Here is a 26,970-nt window from a genome sequence, read left to right on the forward strand (position 1 = left end):
TCCCATGATTGGTGGTCAACCAGCAAACTCATACTTCGCCTGCCCCCTCGCATCCCCCGGCTTAAATTTAAACATATGGCCCCCTTCATCCCCTTCAATCTCACGTTTCCCTCTCCATTTCCCACTTGCCAAAAATATAATATCCCAATCTTTACCACCCCAGGTTGTGCACGCTGGATTTCGGGCTGTAAATTTGATGTCTTTTAAATGTACGCCGCTGGGGGAGAAGACCATGACTCGGTTGGAGTCGAACATTGCTATCCAGAGGTTTCCTTCGGTACTATACAGTAGGATATTAGTATGGCATCAACAAAGGAGGAAGGGAATGGAACGAAGACGTACTCAACGACCATCCCATCAGGTTCACCGAATGAGTCTCGCCGGTCAATTAGGAGTCTTTTATTGGAGATGTTGCCAGACTCAAGATCAAAGTCGAATGCGTATACGACCATTGCGACTGAGTCGTGAAAGTAAACTATTACCCTGTCAGCTTCCCTCTCATGCATAAGAAAAGGGGAGGTACAAGTCTTATTATCCGGACTCCATCCCAACCCATTCCCACAAACCACTCCACCATCCAGCATCTCATGCAAACTCCCATCAGGATCATACCTCCACAACTTCCCCTTCGGTCTACCATATTCCTGCGGTAACTGATTCGGTCCATAGGACATGGCAACTTTATCAATCTCCGCCAACCAAAACCTTCCCTTTGCATCAATCCCACCATCATTAAACCTCAATTCATCCCTTTTCTCTGTAGGGATGATTTCTTTGACAATATCTATTTTCCCGCTGGCCTCATCTATAAAACATACTCCTTGGTAATAAGCAGCGATATAGCTACCGGGTTTATCGCGACGGAAGAATTGTACTGTCACGCTGTCGTTGAGTTTGAGTATTCGTAAGGAATTTGGGAGTGCGTGCCCTGTGATCGGGTCGACTTTGAGGATGTATAGTTCGCAGGGTTCGGCGAGACAGTCGACCCAGTGTAATGTGCTGTCGCTGGCGCGGTAGATGGGTGCTTCGCCCAGGATCATGGGGCCCTTGGGGCAGTGGAAGAATGGTTTTCCGCCGTGGTGGACTTGGAGGCCTGTCATTTTGTTGTATCTTTACTGTCTGCTGGAATGATGGAGAGAAATTGGTGAAGCAGAATTGTAGAAATAGATATCTTTGAAATGGCCAATTATGTTCCATTGAACTATATGGTATTATTCGGGGAGTAAATGCATACCCCCGCGTGACGGTATTCGATACGATATCGTATTGTATCCCACGTAACAAATAGACCTCTGGCATCCCGCGCAAAGCTCTCCACGACTTTGATATGAGTTCCATTCTATGAATGATTCTGATTCAATCGGTTCAGAGGTCGCAACGCTTGAAACGTCTACTCCAGCTCAAATCCATGTTTTCGTAGACACATGACAGTAGGACGCTTTTATCTATTTGGTCCTAGTATAGCCTGCCACCCCAAAAAGCTAAATCAAAGGTACAGAGAGTACTGGCTATCGATTAGCTACCGAAATGATAGTTTTGATACCACGCTGGGCGCGGTTAAGTTTATGAATCATGATAACTATCCTGATTGCCGAAGGGTTGGCAAGGCATACTTTTGTAGCTTTAGGGTATATATCCTAGCCTGCATCCCGATGATCTGGATCCATCAACGCGCGGATTGCTTTCATAGGTAGTGAGTTTGCATCTCATCTAAACATCTCTTCCTTTCTAAAGACTATTATCATGGAGGATCATGACCAGCCATCACGATGGACACGAACAAAACACGCCTTCTCCTCATGGCACTCATTCCACAACGCCATAAAACTAAAGACTGCTTCTTCCATGCTCACTAACGAAGATCTCCTCCCTTCGCCACCCGAGAGACAAACCTGGACTGTATGGAACTTCTTTGCTTACTGGTTTATCCCTCTCCCCCTCCCGTTCCCTTTGTTGTCGGCTATGTAGTGACAGTGGTACAGGTGGAGTGAATCCTGGGCCGTCTCAACCTGGTCCCTCGGCTCCTCGTTGATAGCCCTCGGCGCAACTGTCCGTGACGCTCTGCTGGTCATTATATTCGCAAATCTGTTGTCTGCGGTAGTCATTGTGCTTAATGGTCGTGCTGCATCGAGGTATCATGTTGGATATCCCGTGTTGGCGAGAACGACGTTTGGGATTTGGGGGTCGTACTTTTTTGTGGTTTTGAGGGCCATTTTAGGTGTCGTTTGGGGTGAGTTTCCTTTCCTTTTGTAGAGGAGATAAGAGGCTAATTTAATTGGTAGGGGGCGTGCAAATGTTTTTTGAGGGACAGTTTATTTCGATTTGTCTTCGGTGCATATTCCCCGGTTGGACCAAGATTCATAATTCTATTCCAGCGGTGAGTTCCGTTTCCTCCCCCAAATCGGCTTGACTCGATCTAATATCAATAGAGCCAGGAAATCACTACACAGGTAATGGTTGGCTTCTTCCTCGCCTTCCTCTTCACTCTTCCACTCATGTTTATCCATACCTCCAAAATCCGTCACCTCTTCAGCCTCAAAGCCATCGTCTTCCCCATCGCTGCTCTCGGAGTCGTATGTTGGGCCACCACAGCCAACGGCGGCGTATCCTCCAACGCCCTGCAAGCAACAGCCTCAAAACCTTCTTCCACCACAGTCTTCGTCTGGGGTATAATCTCCCAATTCAACTCCGTCATGGGCGCAAACTCCGCTTTATTGGTTACTGTCCCGGACCTTGCGCGATACTCCAAAACCAAGAATGCCCAACTCTGGGGTCAATTGTTGGGTTTACCTGTTGCGCAATTGGTTTGCGCCTCCTTTGGAATTATAACTACCTCTGCCGTGCATCATATGTGGGGGCAAACTTTCTGGAATCCGTATGATCTTTTGAATGGAATTCTGGATCATTCGTATACTTCCAAGGCTCGAGCAGGTGTGTTTTTCGCTTCGGCTTCGTTTGCATTTGCAACGATGGGGACTTCGATTGCGTGTAATATTGTGCCGTTCGCTGCGGATGTGACGTGTCTGGCTCCAAAGTATGTGAATATCATTCGGGGACAGTTTATTTGTTTAATCCTTGCTTTTGCGATTGTGCCATGGTACGCTCCCCCTATTTTCCTGCTGCCACCAGGAACTAACTCATCAGGCGCATCGTCTCCTCTGCAAACGGCTTCTTAAGCTTCCTCAGCGGCTACTCTATCTTCCAAGGCAGTGTCGTCTCCATCATGACAGTCGACTACTTCCTCATTCAACGAGGAAACCTTCACATCAGCGAAATGTTCACCACTTCTCGTTCTGGTCGGTACTATTACACCTACGGCATAAACTGGACTGGAGTCGCAGCTTTCATTGCCGGATTCTGTCTCCCTCTCCCCGGATTCATCCAGAGTTTTGGAACGGTGAATATTTCAAATCCTACTGCAATATATCTGTATGATTTGGGATGGGTGTTGAGTTATCTTGTTGGTGGGGTGGCGTATTTTGTCGTCTCGTTGATTACGGCTAGAAGGACGATTAGAGAGAATAGGTCGTTGCCGTTTGAAGGGAATGTGCCGAGATCGATTGCTATGGGAGGACAGAATGGTGCGCTTGTTGTGGATGGGACGGAGATTGTGGTTGGAGTGCCTGGACACGAGCAGGAAGGGTCTGTTAATGGGAGTGTTGGTCTGGTGAAGGGAGGGATGACAGAAAAGGTTGCTGTATAATTCCAGTGGTCTACCTTATCTGTAGATTGGAATCCTTGTATAATGAGCTCGGTTCTATCATCTAAACTATTTCCGTTCTCTTCAGATATAATTAGGGCATGGCATTCCCTATCGGGAAGGTGTAGGTATGCCAGATGTTATATGCACCGTAACAACGAATTACGATAACTTGGAATAAAAAACTCAACTAAGAACACAGAAGAGAAATCTCTACTGGACCAGGAACACGTGAAATGATCCCGAGGTTCGGTGCCCTACTCCTGTTCAAGTTAACAGACATTGATGATCGTAGCGAGTAATTATTGAGAATCCCCACTGTTGGGACATGTGCTATTAGTTCGTCTCTGGTGAACTACCTCTACTCTTGAGGAGTCTAACTACTAGAGGCGCTACAATCAGGAACGTGTTCATTCCGAGCTGTCGAATGATCACGATGTTCCCCATCACGAGGGAGGTTATCAGGTGAAAGCTTGTTCAGACGAATTCGTCGAAGTCCCATGGACGTGGTATGAAGATAGCTGTTTAGAAACAGAGCCTCGGTACGTTACTAAATTCTAGAGATTACACGTAGTAAATCGAATTATCACGAATCGTATTGGCTACTCAGAAAAGGTCAAAAGAAAATAGAAGAAGAAAAAGGGAAAACGGCCCCAGCAGAGTTTAACTCCGCGCGGCTCCGGATCAGCCGTAGAAAGTCAGCTTCTCGTCATCCGCTTGTTGCAACTTGGTCAAAACAAACAACCGACCGAAGCTTTTGCTCAACGCGCACATCGAGCTGTTGTTTATTTGATGGTCGGTATCTATTGCTCTGCATATATACATACATTCCCGGAAGAACAATATCATAAAACCACAGTGAACTTTGACTTCCGCCACCTGTCTAAGGACAGGGATTGTTCAGCATGGCGGGAATGGAAGAGCTCGAGATTCACAGCAAAGTAGGTATCACCCTCGAAACCATGATGTAAAAGCCGCTAATAATGTCTGTATATAGTCCTACCTCGTGCGATGGGTCAATGTCAGAGGCGGCCATACAATCTCCTGGAGTATCCAACCACACAAGAAATCCATCAACTTCGGCATCTTCAAACGTCTCGGCCAGCCAACTCCCTCTGGTTCGACCACTACAACGACAACGACTACTACGAACCACGATTCGCATAGTGAGCTAGATTTATCATCTACAGACAATCTACCGGCCTCCGCCTTGATTGACAAGCTTCGCGGCGCTGGACTGAAACCGATACAATGGGTAGGAAAATGCGAAGCCGATAAGATTTCACAAGGGACATGCGATGTACCGCTCAATGAAGGTGGGAATTATGCATTAGTCTTTGATAATACCTTTTCCAAAACGACGGGAAAAATGGCGACGTTTGTTCTCGTGACATATCCTACTGCCACGCCGCCGCAATCCGTACACCAAGTTCATCCACCGCACGCATTGGCCTCGGTCAATAATATTGGCGCGCCCGGGAATCGCGTCTCGCCCAGGTTGCGACCTACGAATAGTTCAAGTACATCGATCGATAATCCCCGTCCAGCGGCCAAGGGAGGCCGTTCCGTGTCTGGCGGCAAGTCGATTAAGCAGCGTCCAAACAGCAATAGCGTATCCTCCATCAATGGCGCGCCGGAATTGGTGCATACGGGTATATTACAAAAGCGACGTCGAAAGCGACACCAGGGGTGGGCCCGTCGATTTTTCTCGCTTGATTATGCGTCTTCTACATTATCGTACTATCATGATCGCAATTCTTCGGCGCTTCGTGGCGCGATTCCGCTCAATTTGGCAGCTGTCGCAGCCAATGCTGCTCGACGGGAAATTTCTATTGATTCTGGGGCTGAGATATGGCATTTGCGCGCAAACAACGAGACGGATTTTGCTGCATGGACGGCTGCGTTAGAGAAGGCGTCAAAACAAAGCAAGGAAGATAAGACAGCAAGACCAGCATCGCCGACGTTGCAGATTCCTTCGCATTCAGCGTCGCGCACTCTACCGAATCCCGCGGAGGATCTTGAATGGGAGCAGATTGAAAGTCTTGTTAGCAAAATCTCAGGGTCGAGGGATGCTGTGCGTCGACTTGCAAAGGATACGGATCCTAAATATTTTACGTCTTCTGCATCTTCCGCACCTCTACCACCTCTGGAACGACGACGATCACAAAGCCCGCATCTTCAAGCAAGTCCAGCTGATGGCTCCCCTGTGAACGGGGAGGACTACTTTGGTGATTCTCATCATAAAAGACCATTTTGGAAACGCAAAACCAGTAGCAATACTACTAGTGGCTCTGCAAAACGACAACCAAACGGCACTACACATTTGGCCACGCCTAGCCCGTCGACCGATGCATTCCCGGTAACTGCTACTGAAGATCGCAAACCGAGGAGTGTAATCAGTCACCACACGGACAAAGACGATGATATCCATGAAAATCTAATGGCTATTCTTCGTGATCTCGACAAGACGGTTGTGGAGTTTACCACTCTCATTGCAGAGAGCAAAGAGAGACGACACCCGCAGACGACGACGATTAGTTCGCGGGTTAGTATGGACTCGGAAGCGTCACAGGAATTCTTCGATGCCGAAGCTGGTCCGACATCTCCTCTTCTCACAATACAGCATGATTCAGATGTCGAGGCGGAAAATGAAGACGAAGAAGAGGATGTCGATGACGATGCCCTTTCGTCTTGTAGTGAAGGCGATACTCGCAGCGATTTACGCAAGGGCATTCAAAAGGAAAGCTCTGCATTCTTGTTCCCTGGGAAACCAAAATCAATGATTCCGTTGCCTTTGGACAGGGTCCAAAGACGGAACATTGTTCCTGCTCCAACAGTACCCCCGCCAAGTCTAATAGGATTCTTGCGGAAGAACGTCGGCAAGGATTTATCCGCTGTTTCCATGCCAGTGACTGCCAACGAGCCATTATCCCTCTTACAAAGAGCAGCCGAATGCATGGAATACTCAACACTGCTTGACAAAGCAGCTAGTGCCATCGACGGCCTCGAACGACTCGTCTACGTAACAGCCTTTGCACTCTCCCCCCTTTCCTCAGCCCGCGTCAAAGACCGCGCAATCCGCAAACCATTTAACCCTCTACTCGGAGAAACCTTCGAACTAGTCCGCGAAGACCGCGGATTCAGAATGATTGTCGAAAAGGTCTCCCATCGACCAGTTCAATTAGCCTATCAAGCCGACAGTCATTACTGGAGTTTAACGCAATCACCCAAACCCACGCAAAAATTCTGGGGCAAATCCGCTGAAATCAACACGGATGGTAAAACGAGACTGAGCCTTCATTCTAGTGGTGATCATTTCAGTTGGGGGAACGCCACCTCTTTCCTGCGAAATATCATCGCAGGCGAAAAATACGTCGAACCAGTCGGCGAAATGGTCGTTGTCAACGAGACAACAGGTCAAAAGACAATCACCACTTTCAAAGCTGGAGGGATGTTTTCGGGGCGAAGCGAAGAAATCACCGTAAAAGCCTTTGATGTCCACGGCAATGAATTACCGTTGGGCTTGGCGGGCACGTGGACGAATTCATTACAATTAACAGAACACGGCTCAACAACCAACAAAACCATCTGGTCCGTCGGTCCCCTCGTCGACCAAGCCGCTAAACGTTATGGATTCCCCGTCTTTGCTGCCACACTCAACGAAACTACACCCATTGAATACGGTAAACTTCCACCCACAGATTCAAGACTCAGACCCGATCAACGCGCCCTGGAGAATAATGAGATCGATGCCGCGGAAGATCTCAAAGCGAAACTGGAAGAGAAACAGCGTGAACGAAGAAAGGAGCTTGAAGATATAGGCGGTGTATATAAACCCAGATGGTTTTTGCGGGTTGATACGCCGGAGATTCTGAGTCAGAGTGGTAGTGGGACAGAGGAAGTGATTTGGAAACTCAAAACGGGTAGAGATGGGTATTGGGAGGAGAGGGCGAGGGGGGAGTGGAATGGGGTTGTGCCTATATTTAAGCTGTAGATTGCTTCTACTACATATCAAGAAGGGGGATGATATTCCTAGGTAGTAACTAGGCCGACGTTTGGATCTGGATTTTGTTTGATTTTGTGATTGTGACATGTTAATAGGCACTTTATATACCCCCGGTTTTCTTATATAGTTTCTCCCCTCTGAATAGGTATACAGTTATAATAGTCACTACTTCAATTCAGTTGATCTCCACAATATACAACCATGTAACTAAGGCGACAGCACGGGATACTCATCCAAAGGCCCCAGAACTACTTCTTGCAAATGGGAGGACCTGCTCCTCCAAACCTCAAAAATGGGCTACTGGAATGGAAATAATTCATGTAATGCCGTAATATAAGTCACCTTCATCAGCGACTGTTATTACTCTAGACCCTGGTTTAGAATGGGCATGATCTTAATCAAGGATTTTGAAATGAGATTTGATCAGATTTTCCATATCGTAGAATTTATGCTAACTTGCGCCAATCGAAAGAAAAAAGAAGTTAAAAAAATACAAAGATTGAATGAAAAAGAAAAAGAAAGCATAATTCAGCCCAATGCAAAATTCCTTTTTCCCCAATTCGTACTCGCAAGGCTTAATGTTATGATAATCAATTACAATAAATGTGCCAAAACTTGCCCTTTCCAAAGAACATGAATAATATGAAAGATGGGTCTTAATGACAAAAGGAGAAAAGAAATCACCTCCGAGGCAACCCCTGCCCAACTCGACCAGCTTGCATATTCGTGAATAGAAGTTTGAATCCATTACACAATGCACGCATATCAGGATAAGGATTTCGCTGCAACTCAAACCCCTGGGGAATAACTTTGACATTCCAGCTTTGCAGTGAAGCGTTTTGTCCTGCTTTGAAGCATAGGAAGAAATAGCCCGGATATTTGGGGTTGATGCAGAAGGCGTAAACAGATCGTTTGGGGTTGGCCATGGTATAGGTTGTTAGCCATTTCTCTAGACGAGTAATTGTTAGTGAATAGGTTTTATATGGTGTGGAGAGGAAGAGAGGACATACCGGTATCCGCTTTTGTCCCGCTTTGATACTTCTCATGAGACATCATCTCCTCGACCTTCCTGGCCATCGCCTGTACATGGCTGACAATCAATTCGTCCAAATCGCTGTATGTATATTTGCCGCCAATTTTCAGGATTCGACCGACTGAGTATTCATTCTCTTTATCCAATTCCAAAACGTCAATATGTTGGTAAACGCCATCGGCGACTTTCCATGTGACTGTGAGATGGTCAGGTCCCTTCGAAGATGGCCTAATAACACAGTCGCCTCGGCTCTGTCCTCCCAAGTATTCCTCTGCTTGTTTAGAGTTGTATGCGCGGAATAGAGGATGTTTGATAACTCTGACGAATCGACTCTCTGTTTTCGCTTTCTCTTGTAGGAGCTCATGATCTTCCTGTTCCTGGCGATCGTCCCATTCGCCACGATGTTTCTCAATTGGCCGCTGGTATCCTTTGCTGACCTTGTCTTCACGAAGAGTCATGTTGCATGTGAATGTTTTCTTGTTCAAGTACAAGATCTTGCCTTGAACAGATTGATGAATCTGGAAAAGTGCTCTTGGTGGAATATCATGTCGATCCGAAATGTCTGACTCGGAAACAAGCACTTCAACTCCACAATCGAGTTTTCCTTCAATATGGTCCTGGGCGATTCGCTTGATAGACATTGGCACAACCATACCTTCTGCCAAAGTCTCGTTTGTTTCGCCTGTGAGCATAGTGAAAATCTCATCTGTGGTCGGGAAGACAAATTGTTTCCGAAGCTCCTCATAAGGCTGTTGCAGCTCGGCTCGAATGGTTTCCAATGTCGCTCGCTTGCGCTGGTTCAGATTCTTCTCCAACTGCTCAGCATATTCCTCCAAGATCAAATCATTAACACGATCTTGAAGATCATCTTTCAGAAGCTTTCGGACAATGGCACCTGGCCCAGACTCATCTGTCTCTGCTTTGATATCTTCTTCATCAAGTTCTAGTGCATCGGCGGCCATCTTGCGAGCAATATCATAATCTTCAGGATGCACTCGGGTGTTGTCCAGAGGATCGGCGTCTGTCTCCACGTTTTCCCAATCAAGGTAAAGGAAACTAGCACAATTATTCCATACTTTGACACCCATAGCAGGATATTGAGCCTCAACACCCAGCAGTTCCACCCGGTTGTTGACGATTCCACCATTCATGTTGACAATCTTGACCAGATGAGAAGCTTTTCGAGGTCCTAGACCACAGACGTATTGGAGTAGGTTCTGTGTTGCTGTATCACTCACAGCCTCGTTAATGTCCACACCACACAGATTCACCATATCGACTAGGGCGCTTTCCAACTGTTTGGCAACAATATCCTCAGACAGATACCGTTGACCAGGAGTGAACTGAATCGACACCAAATCTTTGCCAAGTGCTGCGTACTCCTTCAATGGGTTCTGGAGATATCGAGCAATACCGCAGCAATAACAGGTGAGCCAACTGGGCTTGACTGGGAAATCCACAGTGGCTCGTTCGCTATTGGCGTATAATTGTGCTGTTTCATCATTAACCATGATGACCTCCAGTCTATCACTGACCTCTTTCGACTCTTTTCCTTCACCGACAGTGTACGGAGCAGCACGGAGATCTTTGCGATCAACAAGATCACAGAGTAGCTTGTAAAGCTTGCGAGTCTCTGGAGATCGCCCTGAAACCGCAATGACATCGGGTACGCGGCGACGAACCAACTCCACAAATGCAGCAACGTCCTCACCGTCTGGAATGCCACGTTCCGGATCCCCAATTTGCAACTTTGCAAACTTTCCATTCTCCTGGGGTCGTCCTTCTTCTTCGACCCACACCCAATGGATGAAATGGTCACCATTCACAGGTGCATCACCATTGGAGAAGGCAAGCACTCGAGGAACCGTACCAAGAACCATTCCCTTTGGCTTGTAAGGGGCCTGGTCTAGCTTGTTAGAGAAGACTTCGCGAACTTCCTTCGTAACGTGGTTCTCGCAATTCTGTCGAATATTCTCCTTGACACTACGTGTCATCAGTTTGACAAGTCGGCCAAGCGCGGTATCAAGAACTTCACGCCTCTCTCGGTTCCAAGCATCAGCAACTTCACTTTGACTGTCTGATTCGATATGGCTGTATAGACTTTGGCGGTAGCGTTCAAAATTCTGGAAAGTGACTGTAACATTGATTAATCCCTCCTCTTCAGCCTTGAGCATGCTCAAAAAGAGTTCTGGACGCCTGGCAATATCTGTAAGTTGCTGGTTGCGCAGGTACTTGAATTCATAGTATGGGTGTTGTTCGTCTATCCGGCGAAGACCTTTTTCCGTTCGGTAACAATCCACAACGCCATTTCGGTAACATTGCTCACGAATGACTTTTCGCATTCTCGGGTTCATCACCAGCTCTTCGACAAACATGGCTTTGGCGGCTCGGAGAGCGCTTGTTGAATTCGAGTAATCGGTGTCCAAAGCAGTATCTGCAAGTTCCTCAGGTGGTTTTTCTGGGTCTTCGGCATACTGTCCACGACGATTCTGAGACGCAGCTTGAGCGAATGCATCTGCAGTGATACCGAAAGATCGCACGAGGCTATAGACATTACTCTTGCGAATCCGCTCAAAGAAAGAATTGGCACCTGCTTTACGGCGAGTTGTCTGACCGTTAGTCTGTCCGTTGACTTCACCATCCGCTTCACCATTGCCGTTTGTCTCTTCCGAGTTCAAAGAAAGATCCTTGATTTGTGGTCCGTATTGGAAATGCAAATACTCCTGGACGTCCTGTAGTTCCTCCATCGTAGTCGCAGCGGTAAGCATCTCATCAACAATTTCATCCTTGACATCTATTTCTTGTAGCCGATCGTAGGTCTTTTGTAATGTGTGTCTCTTATCGATATAAGCTCGGAACTTCAGATCGTGTTCGAAAATATCCCACAAGTCGTTCATGTTCAGCAATTTTTGAGCTCGAACAACGAATTCTGGGCCATCAGGGTTACTCGGATCGGGGGAAGCTGGGACCTTGGCAGCGTGGATTAGGTAGTCTTTGCGGTGTTGGAAGATAAAAGGTACTTCGAAATCATCCGTCACCATAAACTCGAGTACTTTAGCAACAGCACGTTGGAATGGCTCTTGTAGGTTATCCTCAACCACATGTTGCTTTCTCAGAAGCATCAGGTTCGAAATCCAGATGGCTTCTTCACGAAACTCCTCGTCAGAGAGGACGACCCCTTTGTATGGCTTTCGTGCGATCTGGTGACGTTCGGGTTCATCAGTAAATCGAATCTCGTTATCCTCATCCGTTAACATCTTCTCTGCTAGTAATGTCGGTTCGAAAACGTCCTTCAAATCGAGGTGCTTAGTTTCTTCTTCCTGTTGCTCTTCTTCATCTTCCTCCATCTCAAGGGCAAACAGGTAGTCGGTACCGTCACCAAAGGCTGCACGCATATCCTCCAAGGCATTTTCATCGAGACCGGTGGCTTCTGAGATGGCAAGACCTGATATTCCTTTGCGAACGGGGTGTGCGATTTCTTCGTCGTCTTCTCGGCGCTGACGTTCTTCATCTGAGAATTCATCTTCTTCGATGAAGTCGTCCATCTCCAACTCATCGCGACGACGGTGACCGGTCCTACCGTAATCTGCAGCTTCCTCTTCCTCATCCCAGTTAAAGACATCAGCGGGACGGTCTGATTTGTGACCTCGTTTGAGACGTTTGAATTTTGACTATTCCAAGTCAGATATGATCATCAAGAACAAAAGCCATCAGAACATACTTCAGTAGATTGAGGCTGAAAATCCGGATTCTGCTCGCCGATGAGATCTAAATCTTCCTGATCGAGAACGATCTCTTCACGTTCACGCTCCTCTCGTCTGCGCTTTTTTCGCTCGCGGCGGCGCTCGGCACGTTCTTCGATTTCTTCATCCTCATCGACGATAAATCCTTCTCGAACCTAGTAGGCAAGTCAGCGCGCGGAACGTACAAAGTCGTGCAAGATGGACATCATCATACCGCGCGAGCAGCTTCCTCATCTTCCTCTTCTTCATCATCTTCTTCACTCGAGTCATCGTATGTATTAGGCTCTCCTAGGTTTGGACCGTGTATGGGTTCTCCAGTCTCCTCGTCGAACTCCTCATCATTCTCGTCGTCGTCCAAAAGTGCCTCACCCTCAATTAAATCCCTGGTGCTCATGGTGTTTGTCGTGAGTGAAGGGACGTTGATCGACGGACGCAGTAATATCGCAGAGATATCTGAAGCTTGCGGCTCTCAGATGAGGAGGTGAAAGCGCAAGGCTGATGGGTGAGCACGAAGCGTGACAAAAGACAGCTCCGACTTGCTTTGGTTCCTTCCTTCTGAGTTGAGCTTAAAGGCTCTCCGGTGTGGCGGGTGCGCTATGCCCAAAGTAGTCTAAATGTGGCGCATGAAACCATCGAGGCTAGGCGCTCTCTGATTGGCTGATTTCTCAATATTCAATTCACATCGATTATTGTTGTCTCTTTTTACTATGTATTATCTAGTTATTCTTAGTTTGTATTGATGAGATGATATTCTGTCATGCTCTATAGATTGGCCTACGTATGTGACTCGAGTCGGTCCTTCATGTATTCCGGTATCGTCGTCTCACATTCCCAACTCCCTGAGAGCATGCAAAGGATCAACTCTCGACAAACAAAGTAAAGAATGACAGATATTCCTATTTGTCTCCTTCAATTTAGTCTCGGCCTCCTGATACATTGCTCAGTTTCAAGTATCCAGCCAGTTTACTGCCCGACTCATAGACACCTCCACCCGGGGTTGTCAGTGGTTGATAAAGGATCTCACTCGCTTCTCCATCGGCCACTATTTTCGCGTCATCAATAGACTATTGTATTATTTGTATCATTTATGTTCCAATAGTCTGGCCAAATAGAGCGAATAATCATTGTTACTGGTACCGCCCTGGCCCTGTTGGCGCTCGCATCTATCGCCGCCCCAAGCGCGCTGATTGGCTCCGCTGCATCTTCCACGCATCCCATCACCCTGCATTTCGTCTCGCTGACTGACTCCTGAAGTGTGCGACTGCCACTGAGAAGACTCGATCTTCCTCTTCTTTCTTTGACTTGTTATACGGAGAATTTCTTTGGCATAGCCAAGCTTGTAAGTTCTATTTACCTTTGTTCCGGCAAGAAAGGGACCATCAGGGGGAAGCTGAAACGACACCCGACACAAACCTGTCTTCTCTTGATTATCACGTTCCCCCGCAGTGTATCAAGCCGGAGCTTCCAAGGCATTCTTCACCGCTGATTACTGATTATTTTTCGACTACAGCTAGATTTTTTTTATATTTCTGATATTTGGCAACTTTTCTTTAATTCCTATCGTGCGTCGAGTCGCCGCCGAGCGGCCTACAGACATCAATCATGGCGGACCAATTCAAACCTCGTACCATGAAACGCAAGAACGTCAAGGGACTTGCCCTCAATGCCACGCCCAAGCCAGCGTCCAATCCCTCGGAAGGCGATGCCCAAGTTCCTGGTGCGCTCGGAAACACAGATAGTAACCGGTCGGATACGTTGGAGATTGGTCTTGAATTCAAGCTCGATTTGCGCAGTGAGGATTTGGTAACGTTGAAGGAGGTTGGTGCTGGAAATGGCGGTACGGTTGCCAAGGTCATGCATGCCACAACGAAGGTTGTTATGGCACGAAAGGTTTGTTATTCTGCTTGGTTAGGGCACGATCACGTCTGATCCAAGGTTCCAGATTATTCGTGTTGATGCGAAGGAGAACGTCCGCAAGCAAATCCTCCGTGAGCTTCAAGTCGGCCACGACTGCAACTCGCCTTATATCGTGACTTTTTACGGCGCTTTTCAAAATGAGTCGCGCGATATTGTGTTGTGTATGGAATATATGGATTGCGGGTGCGTACATTCAAGTCTCGGGTGCTGCACGACTACTAACACCGTCCAAGCTCTCTCGACCGCATCTCCAAAGAGTTCGGGCCCGTCCGTATCGACGTGCTAGGGAAAATAACCGAATCGATTCTGGCAGGCTTGGTATATCTATATGAGACTCATCGAATCATGCACCGCGACATCAAACCGTCGAATGTCTTGGTTAATTCTCGCGGAAATATTAAGCTGTGCGACTTTGGCGTGGCTACTGAGACGGTCAATTCTGTCGCCGATACATTTGTCGGCACTTCAACCTACATGGCTCCGGAACGTATCCAGGGAGGCGCATATACCGTCCGGTCTGATGTTTGGAGTGTTGGTTTGACGGTGATGGAACTCGCCGTTGGTCGATTTCCATTCGATGCAACCGACTCGGCTGCCGGCGATCGAGCCAGTGCTGGGCCGATGGGTATTTTGGATCTTCTACAGCAGATTGTGCACGAACCTGCGCCTAAGCTGCCCAAAAGCGACGCTTTCCCTCCTATTTTGCACGAATTTGTAGCCAAGTGTCTGCTCAAGAAGCCGGATGAGCGACCTACACCGAGGGAGCTTTACGTATGTTGACTACTTGTCTTGGAATCGCTTTTACTAACGTTCCACAGGATAAAGATGCTTTCTTGCAAGCCGCCAAGCGAACGCCTGTCGATCTGCAAAAATGGGCTCGCAAGATGATGCACGCACAAGACCGACACTCATATCTCGATCCGCCTGCCCCAGCTTCACTCAAAACGGCAACCACTACATCCAGCAGCCCTTCTCCAGATATGACACCCCGAGACACTCCAGCTACTACTGTATCTGCCGCGCCGTCCCATCCTACACCTACATTCGGGGAAATTCCGCTCCGAAACGACGTAACCTCGGCACAGAAACAACACTTTAGTCCTTCCACTCACCATTCGCAACAACCACAGCATGCATCACACAATTCCAGATCATCGCAGACTTCCTCGAGACAACAGTCCCCTTTCTTGTCTCTGGAACATCTATCCCTAGAAAGCGAAGAGGCTCGAGCCGGCAAAGGCCGTTCTCCACGCAACTATTCCGGCGAGCCTCGCTCTGCAATTGATGCGCCTTCACGGCCACATTTCCCTCGCGCATTGAGTTCTTCGCAGCAGGCCGGATTACATAACGGTACCTTACCGACAGGAGCAGCGCCTCCGCCATCCGGACCACTTCCGCCTCCTCCACAGGCCGCTGGAGAATCGTGGCGGAATCAGTACAGAGCACGAGAGAATATGACTTGATTTTCAGACTCAGCCACCGATACCCTTTTCCTCCGCATGATCCCGCATGTTCTCGCAACACAATCCGAACCTGCATCATATGGCGTTGTTGTTGACTTGCTGTCATTTCCTTTTCTTTTGATTGAGTCTATATATTCCCCTCTCCAACCGACAAACAACATCAGCGGCCTGACGTCATTTTTTTCTTGTTTATAATGTGAATCCATGTATTTACAGTTGATCCGGACAGTCCCTGTCACTGGTTTTATATATATATATATCTATCTATCTATCTACGGCGTTGATGAATGTACTGGTCAAATATGTATAGGTTACCCTAAGTAATTGCTATCTATCGAGTATATATATATACCTGAAATAAAACCATCTAAGATGTGAAATTATGTCCCCCGGTAAGCTAGAGAGAGCTCTTAACAGCCTCCACCAGCAAGGTAATCGCCTCCCTCCCCGCCTCCAAAACCGCATCCATAGCCAAAAACGGATGCGGCATCCCTTTCATAACATGCACCTCCGCCTCGACACCATTCTCCTTCAATTTCGCCGCGTACGCTTCCCCTTCACCCCTCAAAACATCCAATTCACCCACCACGATCACCGCAGGGGGCAATTTCGCCCAATGCCCATCTTCGTTCCCGTACAACAACGGCGATGCCTCCGGATTCCCCCAATCTTTCCCGTCGGGTAGGTAATGTTTTCGATACCACATCATTTTCTGTGCTGGTAATGCGGCCGTAAATTCGAATTCCTTCCATGCCCAGTTATTGGACGTAGTAGCCGTGTTGTCGGTGACGGGGACGCTGAGGGCTTGTTTCACGATGTTGATTTGTCCCGGTTTTTCGAGGAGAGATTTGTGTGTTAGGACGGCGGCGAGATTGCCGCCTGCTGAACTTCCGCCGACGGAGAGCTTTTGCGCTGGGTTGATGGTTAGGGTGGTTATTGTTAAGGGTTGGTGGAGCCAGAGGAGGGCTTCCCAGCAATCGTGCACGGCGGCTGGGAAGGGGTGTTCTGGAGCGAGTCTATTCATCTTCAGTATACAGAGGGGAAAGGAGAGGAGGAAGAGGGGGGATACCGATAATCAACACTAACAACAACAACGCCTGCACGTTTACAAATATTCGTACAAACCGTATTCTCAGTATTGATATTCCCCAACACCCATCCACCGCCATGCATATACAACATTACTCCATACCCGCCTTCCGGGGCTGGAGTCTCGGGCGTAAATACTCGGAGTAGTACATCCGGTCCCTCGGTTTCGACGCGTTTGATATAAATATCTTCTGTTTTGCCGACGGGGAGGACGGGACCACCGCCGGGGATCAAGATGCCGGATGTGCGTGAAGCAGAGACCGGTTGGAGGTGGACTTGTTGGTTGTTGATGATGTATTTGTTGTAGAAGGCGGCGTATTCGGGGTGGATTCGAGAGGAGATGGAGGGATGGAGGGGGTAGGGGGGTTCGGTTATGCCGGCCATGTTGTCTGTCTCTACGGGGTCTTGCAGTGGGAGTAAGGCTGATTAAGAGGACGAGACGATGTATATAGATAGACCGTCTGAATGGGATCCTAAAAAAAAAAGAGGCTTCTTATCTACACCAAGACCTGAAAATAATGAGAACAGGATGCAACGGCATCGGTTTCACCCCAACGGCCTGGTCCTGGTCATACATACATCCACGCAGGCATACGACGAGTCGAATCACGGCTCCATAATACCATGGATAGAATGACTTGGCTAATAGGAATTCGTATACATGCAATCAGTGCCGTGCCCCTCGTGAGGGACGTTGAAAGATGGATTGTATAGTCCGTGTGTTGCGTGGGATGTGTACTGGACTGCCGAATGCGGGGTGATAGCCTTGCTATTAACAGGTACGCAGTCACAGCCTTGGAATAGGGTTGGAACCTTTTTCAATTGAACGCGGATTCTTCAATTAATTCTTCAGTTAATTACTAAACCTTATACCTAGGTAGGTATTCGGATCTCTTCAGCCCGGTCTTTTGTATCGAGTATCTACTCCGTACACCTTTATCTTATCGATATTCAACACCACAGAACGTGGGATGTCCCCTCCTTACTTCGTCGCGGTACAGCACAAACTGAACCAATTGGATTCCTCACCTAGCGATCTGATGAGGGGTTCTACTCTCTATTAGTGATCAGTACGCATAACTTTAGTTAACTAGAACCTGGAGGGGTATTAATAATTACCTATTCAGTCTATACCAAAAACGTACCTGCAGTTCGAATGAGCTAAGTAGAAGTATTTAACATTGCTTCCCTCTCATCTTCTCTTCTTTATTCACTCCACTACCTAGTCAAACATACCAAAGACCCTTCTTTTAACAGACAAAATGGCAACTAAAACGCCCGTCCTAACCTCCAAAGCCCCCAAACCTCTACCGGGCATCTATTCCCAAGCCATCATCGCCAACGGCGTCGTCTACTGCTCCGGCGCCGTAGCCCTGGACCCCGAAACGGGGAAATTGATTGATGGAGACGTCAAAGCTCATACTGTACCCTCCCTGGCCCCATCCCATTTTCACTTAGAGTTATTTGGCTGATAGGAATTATAGCATCAATGCATCAAAAACCTAACCCACGTCCTCGAAGCGGCGGGTACCACAATCGACAAAGTGGTGAAAGTAAATGTGTTTTTGGACAACATGGATAATTTTGCGGATATGAATGAGGTGTATACGCAGTATTGGGGGGATGTTAAGCCTTGCCGGACGTGAGTATATTTCTCCCCCTTGGTTTAGTGGGGGGATTGCTAACATTTGGGCGCTGGATTGGGTAGGTGTGTTGCTGTCAAGACTTTGCCGCTTAATACGGATGTGGAGATTGAGTGTATTGCTGTTTTATAGGTATATATATATTCCTTTTGTTTTGTTTGTATTGGTGGGGGGTTGCTAATGGATTGCAGATATGATGACTTGAACCTGTGGGCGGTATTGGAAAACGGTTGCGAAATGGAGCCTCGCTGAACGATATCTATGATGTGCATTGGGATAGTCTCATAGACCAAGTTGAACTGCTCGATCATGAGAGATTAAGGTCTCTAGAGTTTCTTTAATCATTCTATTCTATGCTATATTGTATGCGCCGTGCAGAACCTTGCCTTATACATTGATGGTTCTGCGAGAACACTCTTAGTATATGCCTATATACGAGAGATAAGATTTATTCCTATCTCAATAAAATTAAGGTATCAAAGATTCACAATCAACCTCCCCAACGTATCATACGCCTCCTGCAACAACTCCCACCGACACCCCTCCAGACTCTCGCGTACCGCCTGCAGTAACTCCGAAGTCTGCTGAGCCACAACATCAATATCCGCCGAATCCTGTCGTAACAACATCAACATACGCACAAGGTACTCTTCTGCGCTAAACAAACTTTCTCTCCCCGCCGAGATTTGTGTTACTGGCTGACTCCGTTCTCGAGCCATGGCACCGTATGCCCACAGAATCAAAGATGCGTGGTATATCGACCACGGACGAAGCGCAATATTATCCTTCGTCGCGCGATAAAATTGACCTGTGAATATGGTCTCTTGTATGAGCAGGAGACAGTGGTAGAGTGCCTTTTTGGATTCGCCTCTTTCGCTCCATGCGCGTACTCGTGCTGTTGCTCGTAGTCGGTCGTTGTTGGATAGTAGACTGCCTAGTAAGGATGGTGCGCCGGCGAGGATGTGGATATCGTTGATGTCGGTGTATATAGCCACATAGGCCATGCGGTGAAGTGGTCGGGATGCCTCCAAAGCAAGCGATGAGCTTCGTGATACGAGTGAGAATGACCATGTATCCATTGCTCGTTCGAGTGTTTCTTTCCATGTATCTATTGCATCTAGTCGGGGCGAATTGGCCATCGACATACGTCCCACACCCAATGTTGCCGAGTCTCTTGCTTTCAGGTGAGCCGTTACACTGAACAATCCATGAAGCAGAATGAAGCGAGCGTATGGACTACAATGTGGTGGGATTGGGGCTCGCGCCAAGAGTCGTTTGAGCACAGGTAAAAAACCAGGCGATTCTGGTGTTTTGCGCATCATTCGCTCCCAGTCTTCGGCTTTCGTGCATTCCCATAGTACATCCGCGCATGGCAGTGGTAACCGCACGTCATGTACAGAAAGAATGCATGTATGGCCAAACATGAAGCTATGCTGTGCATCCATGATGAATCCGAAAAATGCAGTTCGGTTTGAGCTCTGCATTTCGATCCACTGATGCCATGACTGTTCCAGTGGGGTCCTGCCGGGTGTTTGCGCCGCGCTGTGATATGCTACTCCGCGCTTCATGAGTGTGATGATTGCGCCGTGGAAAATATGTGCGAGCTGGTGATGCTTCCTCGTAGAAAACATTTTTTCATGTGCTTGTAGAATCAGGAGAGTTTGGACGCACCATAGTGACGCGGGAGGATCAAAGTCAGGTGTCTGCGAAGTCAGTACTGCGTGGAACTTGTAATGGTTAAAGACATACCCCGAATATAAGATATCGCAATGTGTCATGAATTATGATAGATGTATGCCAATGTACCGCATCTCCGGATAATGTGGACCCCAGCGTAACAATAGCAGCAACCATTAAAGGTGATGCCTTCACTGGATTGAGTGTATGCTTATGTAGAATCGGAAAATGCGGATGATAATTCTCAAAGTATAAATCCCAGAACGCCGCCAAATTACTCGGGTAGAAGAATGATGACATCGTGATCTCGGGGTCTAAGGTGCTCAAAGCCTCTAATAAGTTCGTCCGAACTTCTGCCCACGGCGACGATAACGATGATTGAGGCGACAATGGATGTCGAATATGCGCAGGTGGCGGCACAGGAAGTGCAGGCGGTGATATATCCGTGCCTGTAACACTGCTGTGCGGGGATGTACCGGAAGGTATACCGGCACTCCCTCCTGTAGAATTCATATCGGCAGAGAGATTATCAAATAACCACTCAAAGTCCAACGCCGGATCAGGAATATTTGTCGATGGATCAAAGAATAGCGAAGTAACTTGATCTTCCACGAACTGGGGAAGAGCATAGTCCATATTGTGAGGGCCCGGGTCATGCACTGTAGTTCCAGGGTGTCGGAAATCCATTGGCTCCATATTCGGAAGTTGCTGGTTGTAAGACATGGCATGATTGGCGACGCTTTCGTGTCTTGTCGCATCCATGACCTCCATCTGGGCATTATGTTCGTGACCACTATCTTCATACGGAGACATTTTAACTGGATGCATATCCGACGAACTCATCCGAACATCCTCCTCCTGCTCTCGTTCAGTGAACATGGCAGCATGCTCCATTTGCGCGGCATGGAATGATTGAGTGGGAGTCTCAGAAGAATCATGCGAAGAGCTGGAGTTGTTGGCTGCCACAAAGCCGCCTGAGTTGCGGAACCACATCCCCTTGGCATGGCGCTCTTCATGTCTCCTGAGCAAGTCCTTTCGGACGAAGCGTTTGGGACATGAGGGGCATTGATATATTTGTTTGGGACTATCTGTGCGGTGTCAACATCGCTGGAGGATATATATGTCCAGTCAGAGTATTGATACATACGGTTCAGTCGATGTCTAGCCAGATGCTCTGCACGAAGGAACCTCTTTCCGCACCCCGGCTCGGTGCAGGAATGTTCCCGGGGCATAAGGACGCGCTGAGACTATATCACACTGCAAGAATAGTTCATTCATATCAAACAAAAGTCAGATAAAGTCTCACATGGTGTGATGCTCGAATATCTGATCAAAATCATTCAGAACAGAAATCATGATATCTTGGAGAGTTGGGGTTGCGATATCGAGGCGGCACTAGTGTGGGGGGTGCTTACATAATAGTCACTGCACCATGATTGGTGAACTTATCTTCAAATGCGATTGAAAATAACGTTGTAGATTTTGGAAATTTATACTTACAGTAACATATCGAACATCCTGTATGGCAGTGTATACCAGATCTAGCCGTTATACCCCTAATAGCCCTAGTCCATCCTGAACGACTTCTAAGTCTCAATGCCCCTAACCCTCTAAAATGATAAATCTAAGTAATTTAGCTATACTTCTACTTTCAGTCAAAGCAAGGTTGCGTGTTGACGCCAGTGCAATTGGGAACGATATTGCCCAGATTTACTATGTCTATATGAACCTCGATTCACACATCCAAGCCATGGTTTTGCCGCAACTCAACGAGGCCGAGTCTTCAACTTTCTGGGATTACAATACAATTCTCGATCCACTCGCTCGCGTGTACGACAATCCGAACAAGACTCACGAGGCCGCAGATCGTCTTTGCGCACTCAAACAAGGCGCCACTGAAACTATGCCGGTATTTGTTGCGAAGTTTGAACGAGTTCTTTTCGAAGCCCGTGGTCAGGATTCTACAATCCGGAGTCGCCGGGCTCGGCAACTTACTCTGCCTCGCACTTAGTTAGTTACACTGATTCGTACGGATTACTCAGCAACTGGCTTCTCATTCTATGAACTTCGAATCAGCTTCGAACAACAATCCTTCGTCCTCACAACAATACCCCAACAAGATGGATCTTTCCAAGGCGCAAGCTGAACTGGCGAAGACCGAATCTGATGACGAATTCTTGATCAGTTTATGATTGTCCTTCTTTTGATCTTTTTCCTTTATCAATTTCCTATGTTTACCTATTTTTCCTTACACTTGGAGGCCAAGCTTTTCTTGGAGGGGGTAATGTGATGGCTAAGTCTGGGTTAGGGCTCAGCACTGAGTAGCAGGGTTTACTGGATTCCGCTCCGCTCCGCTTCAATATCAATATTAGGATACTGTACTCCGTAGGCGGTATCTGATTTATGAAGCTATTGACTATTACAAGATAGATACAGGTCCCAGTATACTAACAAAATCACCAGGGCCAACCGTAGTATGTGTGTGTGTGTGTGAATTCATACCCTGACCCCTCGCCGAAGCGATATGCAGGATACCACTATCTAATCCTTATCTATGTCTATGTACATCAATCCATTACATAAAGACGAATTTAGAGCCTCGTCACGGCCTATGGTGGCCAACATGCCTGGTACTCTGTCAGCGGCCCTACGGCGCCCGGCTTTGAAACCTCTGTGATGCCTCTGCAAAGTCGAGTACTGCACCTAAGATGCTACCGCCTTGCATATCACCCTCCTTACCTTGCTTACCTTGAGATCCTCCTCCCAGCATGTCCGAGATATTGTTAAATGCAGTCCCGATCTTCTTCCGTAGTTCTTGTCGTATGGTCTTCAATTTGGGACAGTGAATCAGGACGTGAACCACTGTTTCTATCGCTCCACATTCACACTTGTCATTCTCTCTATGGCCATGTAGTTTGCCATGTGTTGCTAGCCATGAGTGGCCGGTTCGGAGTTGGGTGAGCAGGTAGGCTCGATTGCGTGGTAGCGAGCCATACATTCTCCGGGTACGAACTGCGGGTAGATTTCTATCTATCCGCCGAAGGTGGCCACCGTTCTTGGACGTCTTCCATCCCCGTTCCCATTCTTCTTGGATTCGGTTGTGGATGAAACCTTTTTCTCGTGAGAGAAGATGTTGGAAGGGATGTTCTTTGTCTAGGCCAACTGCTTCTTTAGCCAGTCGATCGGCTGCCTCGTTTCCCGGGTCACCACAGTGTCCTGGTACCCATTGGAGTCGGAGCGGAATTCCCCGTGCTTTTAACTCCCGAGCTGATTGCCGAACCGCTTGAATAATCCTCTGGCCCGACTTGTTCCGTGCATTCGAGATAGCCTGTAATGCTGACATGCTATCACTGAGGATAGTTGCTGGTTCCTGTTGGCTTGCTGTGGTGTCCCAGTTTTCTAACGCGATCTTAAGGACAAGGCTGATAGCATAGTATATTGCCATGAGCTCAGCTGCATATACTGACCAGTATTCCATGGAGCCAATGCAGACTTTCCGGTGTTGGATGATGTGCTGGTTCTGATCTAGGGCTACCGCTGCAGCTCCTAGAACATTCTGTTGGCCTGATGCATCCGAGAAGACTGTGATACCGGCTGCTTTTTGTCTAGCAGATGCTTTCTCTTTAGCTTTGTCGTGGTCTGCTTCAATGTCGATTTCTATAAATGCTGGTGTCTGCCACGGTGGTGGGGGTGTTGGATCAATTGTCTCCAGAGCCTGGAGTCGAGTGAGGTTCATTGTCCGCAGGGTCTCTGCTAGAGGAAATCGAGGTCCACTTCCTATATGGTTGCTCCGCGTTGCTGCTCGGGTCACTACTGTATGGCCTGGGTGATCCTCTGGAAGGGTGCTGAGGCGGGCAGCCACTATTTGGGCACGTTGTTTAAGTCGTAAATTGGTTGGAAGCACATAGGCTTCCACCTCTAGGGCTGCCGTGGACGCCGTCTTGAAGGCAGAGAGAATACGAATAAGGGCGGTTCGTTGCACAGTTCCCAGCGTTCTCAGGTGTATCTTATCCTTTAGTGGGTTGTGCCAGACGGTGGATGCATAATCCACGATTGGTGTCACGCATGCTTGGTAGATTTGTCTCATCTGCTCTGGACGGAGGTGTCTCAGTCCCCCCAGGGCGATATTCACCTGGGTTGCTCGCTTGACTGCTTGCTGCACATGTTCCTTCCACCGCATCTCCTTGTCAAAGATCACGCCTAGAAGCTTTACTGTATCGCTTGGCTTGATTACCGTCCCATTTATTGTGATCTGTCCTACCCCGTGCTGTCTTTTGGACCTTGTTAGATGGATTAGTTCTGTTTTCTTCACGTTAAACGAGGATCCCGTTCGTCGGGCCCATGCCTCGATGCGGGGGATATCCTCTTCCTGAATCTTTCTGATATTGTCTTCTGCAGACTGACCGGCTCGCCATCGAAAATAGTCGTCAATAAACGCTGACGCGCCGCCATGGTGGTCGACTGGCTGGTCGACCAGGTCGGAGTTGAAAAATCCAAATAAGATTGGGGACAGCGGGGATCCCTGTGCCAGACCAGCATGCTCGAGCGGGGAGATCTCCGTCTGAAAATCATCGAAGGAGATGCCGGCGTACCTGTTCTCCATGAAGCTCCGGATCCAGCGCCTGGCTACGGTTGGGATGCCTTTGGCCTGTAGGCGGGCGTCAAGGCTTGAATCATTCACTCCATTGAATGCTCCTGTGAGATCAAATGCCACCAGCGTGATCACCTTTGACCGTAGCCATGCGCGATCAATCGCGTTTGCCAGGGTTAGGAGCGCTTGTTCTGTGTTTCGTCCTGGCCGGCCTCCAAACTGGGTGTCTGGAAGTAGTTTATAGGACTCAGCCCAGAATGACAGTCTGCGAGCCATGACGGCTTCTAGTATCTTCCCTAGGGTATTCAGTAGAGAAATAGGTCGGTATGCTTCTGGTACACCATAGTCTGGCTTCCCGGGTTTCCTCAGCACTATGATTCTCGCTCGCTTCCACTGGTGAGGATAGTGGCCTAATTCTACTGATCTTGCAAAGATGTACGTGATCATCTTCCGGAGATATGGCCATAGATGTTTCCAGACAAGGGTTATGATCCCATCCTCCCCCGGGGCCGTCGTTCCCTTAGCGGCTTTGAGTGACCGATGTACCTCCAGTTCGGTGATTGGGTACCATGGTATTTCCTCTGAGGGTGGTACTGGGTCTTCTATTTCTGGGTCTGCCATCTTCGGGAAGAAGGTTTCTAGGAGCACTCTGGCCTTTGCGTCGTTTTCGGTGATTTCTTCGGATCCCACTTTTAGTGGCGGGATATTTGTATAGGGGTCTCGTGGGCGCATGTATGTTGCTGCTTTCCAGAGGTGGCCTTCTTGGGCCTTGTCTAGGAACTCCTTCCAATGGGCGGCTTTGACCTTCTCGATGGTTCTAGTCCATTCTCGTCGTTTATGACACATGTCGTTGAAGAGGGATGTGGTAATTGGGTGGCTGCTGCCTAGGGTAGCACAGCTGCTCTGCCATCTCCTACGAACTTGGTTTACTATAACCTGTTGGGATTTGAGCTCTGGGGTGAACCATCGTTTCGAGTAGGGGGATGGCTTCTGTAGAGGCACCTGTTGATCAAGGACTGTCGTTGTTGCTTCAACTAGTCGGTTAACTTCATAGTCGAGGTCTGCGGCGGAGCTTATCTCAGGTCCTTGACCAAGTAGTTCCAGCAAGGCTGAGCCGATTTTATCCCAATCCGCTCTGTCATATGCTCTCTTTGGTTTTGGGTTTTCGTTGCGTTCTGGTCGTAGGTCCCATTCGGAGTATGTTCCGCGATGGTCTGAACCGTAGTTGTCCCGATAGAGTTGGCATTTCATAAGTTTTGCAGGGTCATTGGTGAGCGTCAGATCGAGGACTGATGCCTTCCCTGGGAGGCTTGGTGACCAGTATGTTGGCGTGCCTGGGGGTAGGCACCATTGGAGTTTGTATGTCTGGAAGAAGTTTATTAACTCTTCCGCTTGAGATGTAAAAACATGGCTAACGGGGCGGTGGCTCCATGCCGGGTGATGTCGATTGAAGTCTCCAGCTAGAATAAGCCTTGTGGTCTTATTGGGCTCCTTGGTATACTCTTCAATGGTGTTTTTAATCTCCGCTAGTATCGGTTCAGCAGCGGTCGTGCTAGCGGCTTGGTGCGCATCCAGTGGTGGGATGTACACTGAGAAGATAAGGAACTGTATCTCCGCAGTCCATATTCTGATTGCTACCAGATCTAGGTGATTGCACTGGATTTGGCAATGGGAGGAGGTCGAAATTCTTTTATTCACATAAATCAGGCTGCGGTATCGGGTGGATTCGTCGGTATTTGAGTATGTTGGTTAGTATAGCCGCCAAGCACTGTAGTTCACATGGGTGCGGTATGTGGTAACTGATGGTTCTTAGATCAAAAGTAGATCAAGGTTCTGGCTCTGGTGGTCATTAATGAGGGCTTCCATTCCTGCCCTGGATTTCCAGACGTTCAGCTGTAATAAACGTAGTGTTGATGACATTATTGGGAGGAGTTCAGGTTAAGAGGTGCTTGGCACCTCTTATGTCCGGTAGGATGTTCCCCATTGCAGTCTGCACACCTTGGCCTTATGCCTGGAGGGCAGTTACGTTGATCATGCTGGCCGCTGCAGTGGCCGCATTTTACCTGTTCTTTGCATGACCAGGCTAGATGGCCAAACTTCTGGCAGTG

The 26,970-nt window shown here is 48.1% G+C and overlaps 10 protein-coding genes across 10 annotated transcripts, besides 1 other annotated feature; 5 read left to right on the plus strand and 5 right to left on the minus strand.

Moving 5' to 3' along the window:
• Positions 1-15: 15 nt before the first annotated feature.
• TSTA_102930 (anterior fat body protein, putative) lies at positions 16-1,164 on the minus strand (the record flags this gene model as incomplete). The annotated part of the gene is made up of 3 exons (XM_002486259.1): positions 524-1,164; positions 343-475; positions 16-280 (listed from the first exon to the last, which is right to left on the minus strand). Exons 1-3 carry the CDS (start codon positions 1,098-1,100, stop codon positions 16-18), a joined length of 975 nt encoding a protein of 324 aa, XP_002486304.1. The 5' UTR covers positions 1,101-1,164.
• Positions 1,165-1,743: 579 nt separating this feature from the next.
• TSTA_102940 (allantoin permease, putative) lies at positions 1,744-3,703 on the plus strand (the record flags this gene model as incomplete). Its single annotated transcript, XM_002486260.1, has 5 exons — positions 1,744-1,922; positions 1,983-2,230; positions 2,283-2,377; positions 2,430-3,097; positions 3,178-3,703. The coding sequence occupies 5 exons, from the start codon at positions 1,744-1,746 to the stop codon at positions 3,701-3,703; spliced, it is 1,716 nt and encodes a 571-aa protein (XP_002486305.1).
• Positions 3,704-4,605: 902 nt separating this feature from the next.
• TSTA_102950 (oxysterol binding protein (Osh3), putative) lies at positions 4,606-7,894 on the plus strand (the record flags this gene model as incomplete). The annotated part of the gene is made up of 2 exons (XM_002486261.1): positions 4,606-4,641; positions 4,698-7,894. 2 exons carry the CDS (start codon positions 4,606-4,608, stop codon positions 7,692-7,694), a joined length of 3,033 nt encoding a protein of 1,010 aa, XP_002486306.1. The 3' UTR covers positions 7,695-7,894.
• Positions 7,895-8,149: 255 nt separating this feature from the next.
• TSTA_102960 (transcription elongation factor SPT6, putative) lies at positions 8,150-12,876 on the minus strand (the record flags this gene model as incomplete). Its single annotated transcript, XM_002486262.1, has 4 exons — positions 8,150-8,655; positions 8,717-12,410; positions 12,461-12,637; positions 12,697-12,876. The coding sequence occupies 4 exons, from the start codon at positions 12,874-12,876 to the stop codon at positions 8,387-8,389; spliced, it is 4,320 nt and encodes a 1,439-aa protein (XP_002486307.1). The 3' UTR covers positions 8,150-8,386.
• Positions 12,877-14,084: 1,208 nt separating this feature from the next.
• TSTA_102970 (MAP kinase kinase Ste7) lies at positions 14,085-15,862 on the plus strand (the record flags this gene model as incomplete). The annotated part of the gene is made up of 4 exons (XM_002486263.1): positions 14,085-14,372; positions 14,425-14,582; positions 14,633-15,170; positions 15,218-15,862. The coding sequence occupies 4 exons, from the start codon at positions 14,085-14,087 to the stop codon at positions 15,860-15,862; spliced, it is 1,629 nt and encodes a 542-aa protein (XP_002486308.1).
• A 306-nt stretch (positions 15,863-16,168) lies between these two features.
• Positions 16,169-17,335, minus strand: TSTA_102980 (lipase, putative; the record flags this gene model as incomplete). The annotated part of the gene is made up of 2 exons (XM_002486264.1): positions 16,169-16,878; positions 16,932-17,335. The coding sequence occupies 2 exons, from the start codon at positions 17,333-17,335 to the stop codon at positions 16,260-16,262; spliced, it is 1,023 nt and encodes a 340-aa protein (XP_002486309.1). The 3' UTR covers positions 16,169-16,259.
• Positions 17,336-18,098: 763 nt separating this feature from the next.
• On the plus strand, positions 18,099-19,047 carry TSTA_102990 (L-PSP endoribonuclease family protein Brt1, putative). The gene is made up of 4 exons (XM_002486265.1): positions 18,099-18,375; positions 18,436-18,593; positions 18,660-18,726; positions 18,786-19,047. Exons 1-3 carry the CDS (start codon positions 18,214-18,216, stop codon positions 18,724-18,726), a joined length of 387 nt encoding a protein of 128 aa, XP_002486310.1. The 5' UTR covers positions 18,099-18,213; the 3' UTR covers positions 18,786-19,047.
• A 23-nt stretch (positions 19,048-19,070) lies between these two features.
• Positions 19,071-21,503, minus strand: TSTA_103000 (zinc finger protein, putative; the record flags this gene model as incomplete). The annotated part of the gene is made up of 3 exons (XM_002486266.1): positions 19,071-20,297; positions 20,344-21,359; positions 21,419-21,503. 3 exons carry the CDS (start codon positions 21,501-21,503, stop codon positions 19,071-19,073), a joined length of 2,328 nt encoding a protein of 775 aa, XP_002486311.1.
• A 491-nt stretch (positions 21,504-21,994) lies between these two features.
• Positions 21,995-22,463, plus strand: TSTA_103010 (uncharacterized protein; the record flags this gene model as incomplete). The annotated part of the gene is made up of 2 exons (XM_002486267.1): positions 21,995-22,223; positions 22,348-22,463. The coding sequence occupies 2 exons, from the start codon at positions 21,995-21,997 to the stop codon at positions 22,461-22,463; spliced, it is 345 nt and encodes a 114-aa protein (XP_002486312.1).
• A 455-nt stretch (positions 22,464-22,918) lies between these two features.
• TSTA_103020 (reverse transcriptase, putative) lies at positions 22,919-26,782 on the minus strand (the record flags this gene model as incomplete). The annotated part of the gene is made up of 2 exons (XM_002486268.1): positions 22,919-26,467; positions 26,750-26,782. 2 exons carry the CDS (start codon positions 26,780-26,782, stop codon positions 22,919-22,921), a joined length of 3,582 nt encoding a protein of 1,193 aa, XP_002486313.1.
• Positions 23,081-26,584: a mobile genetic element.
• Positions 26,783-26,970: the final 188 nt, after the last annotated feature.

Source organism: Talaromyces stipitatus, genomic scaffold (genome assembly GCF_000003125.1).
Source record: "Talaromyces stipitatus ATCC 10500 scf_1105507295511 genomic scaffold, whole genome shotgun sequence".
NCBI lineage: Eukaryota > Fungi > Ascomycota > Eurotiomycetes > Eurotiales > Trichocomaceae > Talaromyces > Talaromyces stipitatus.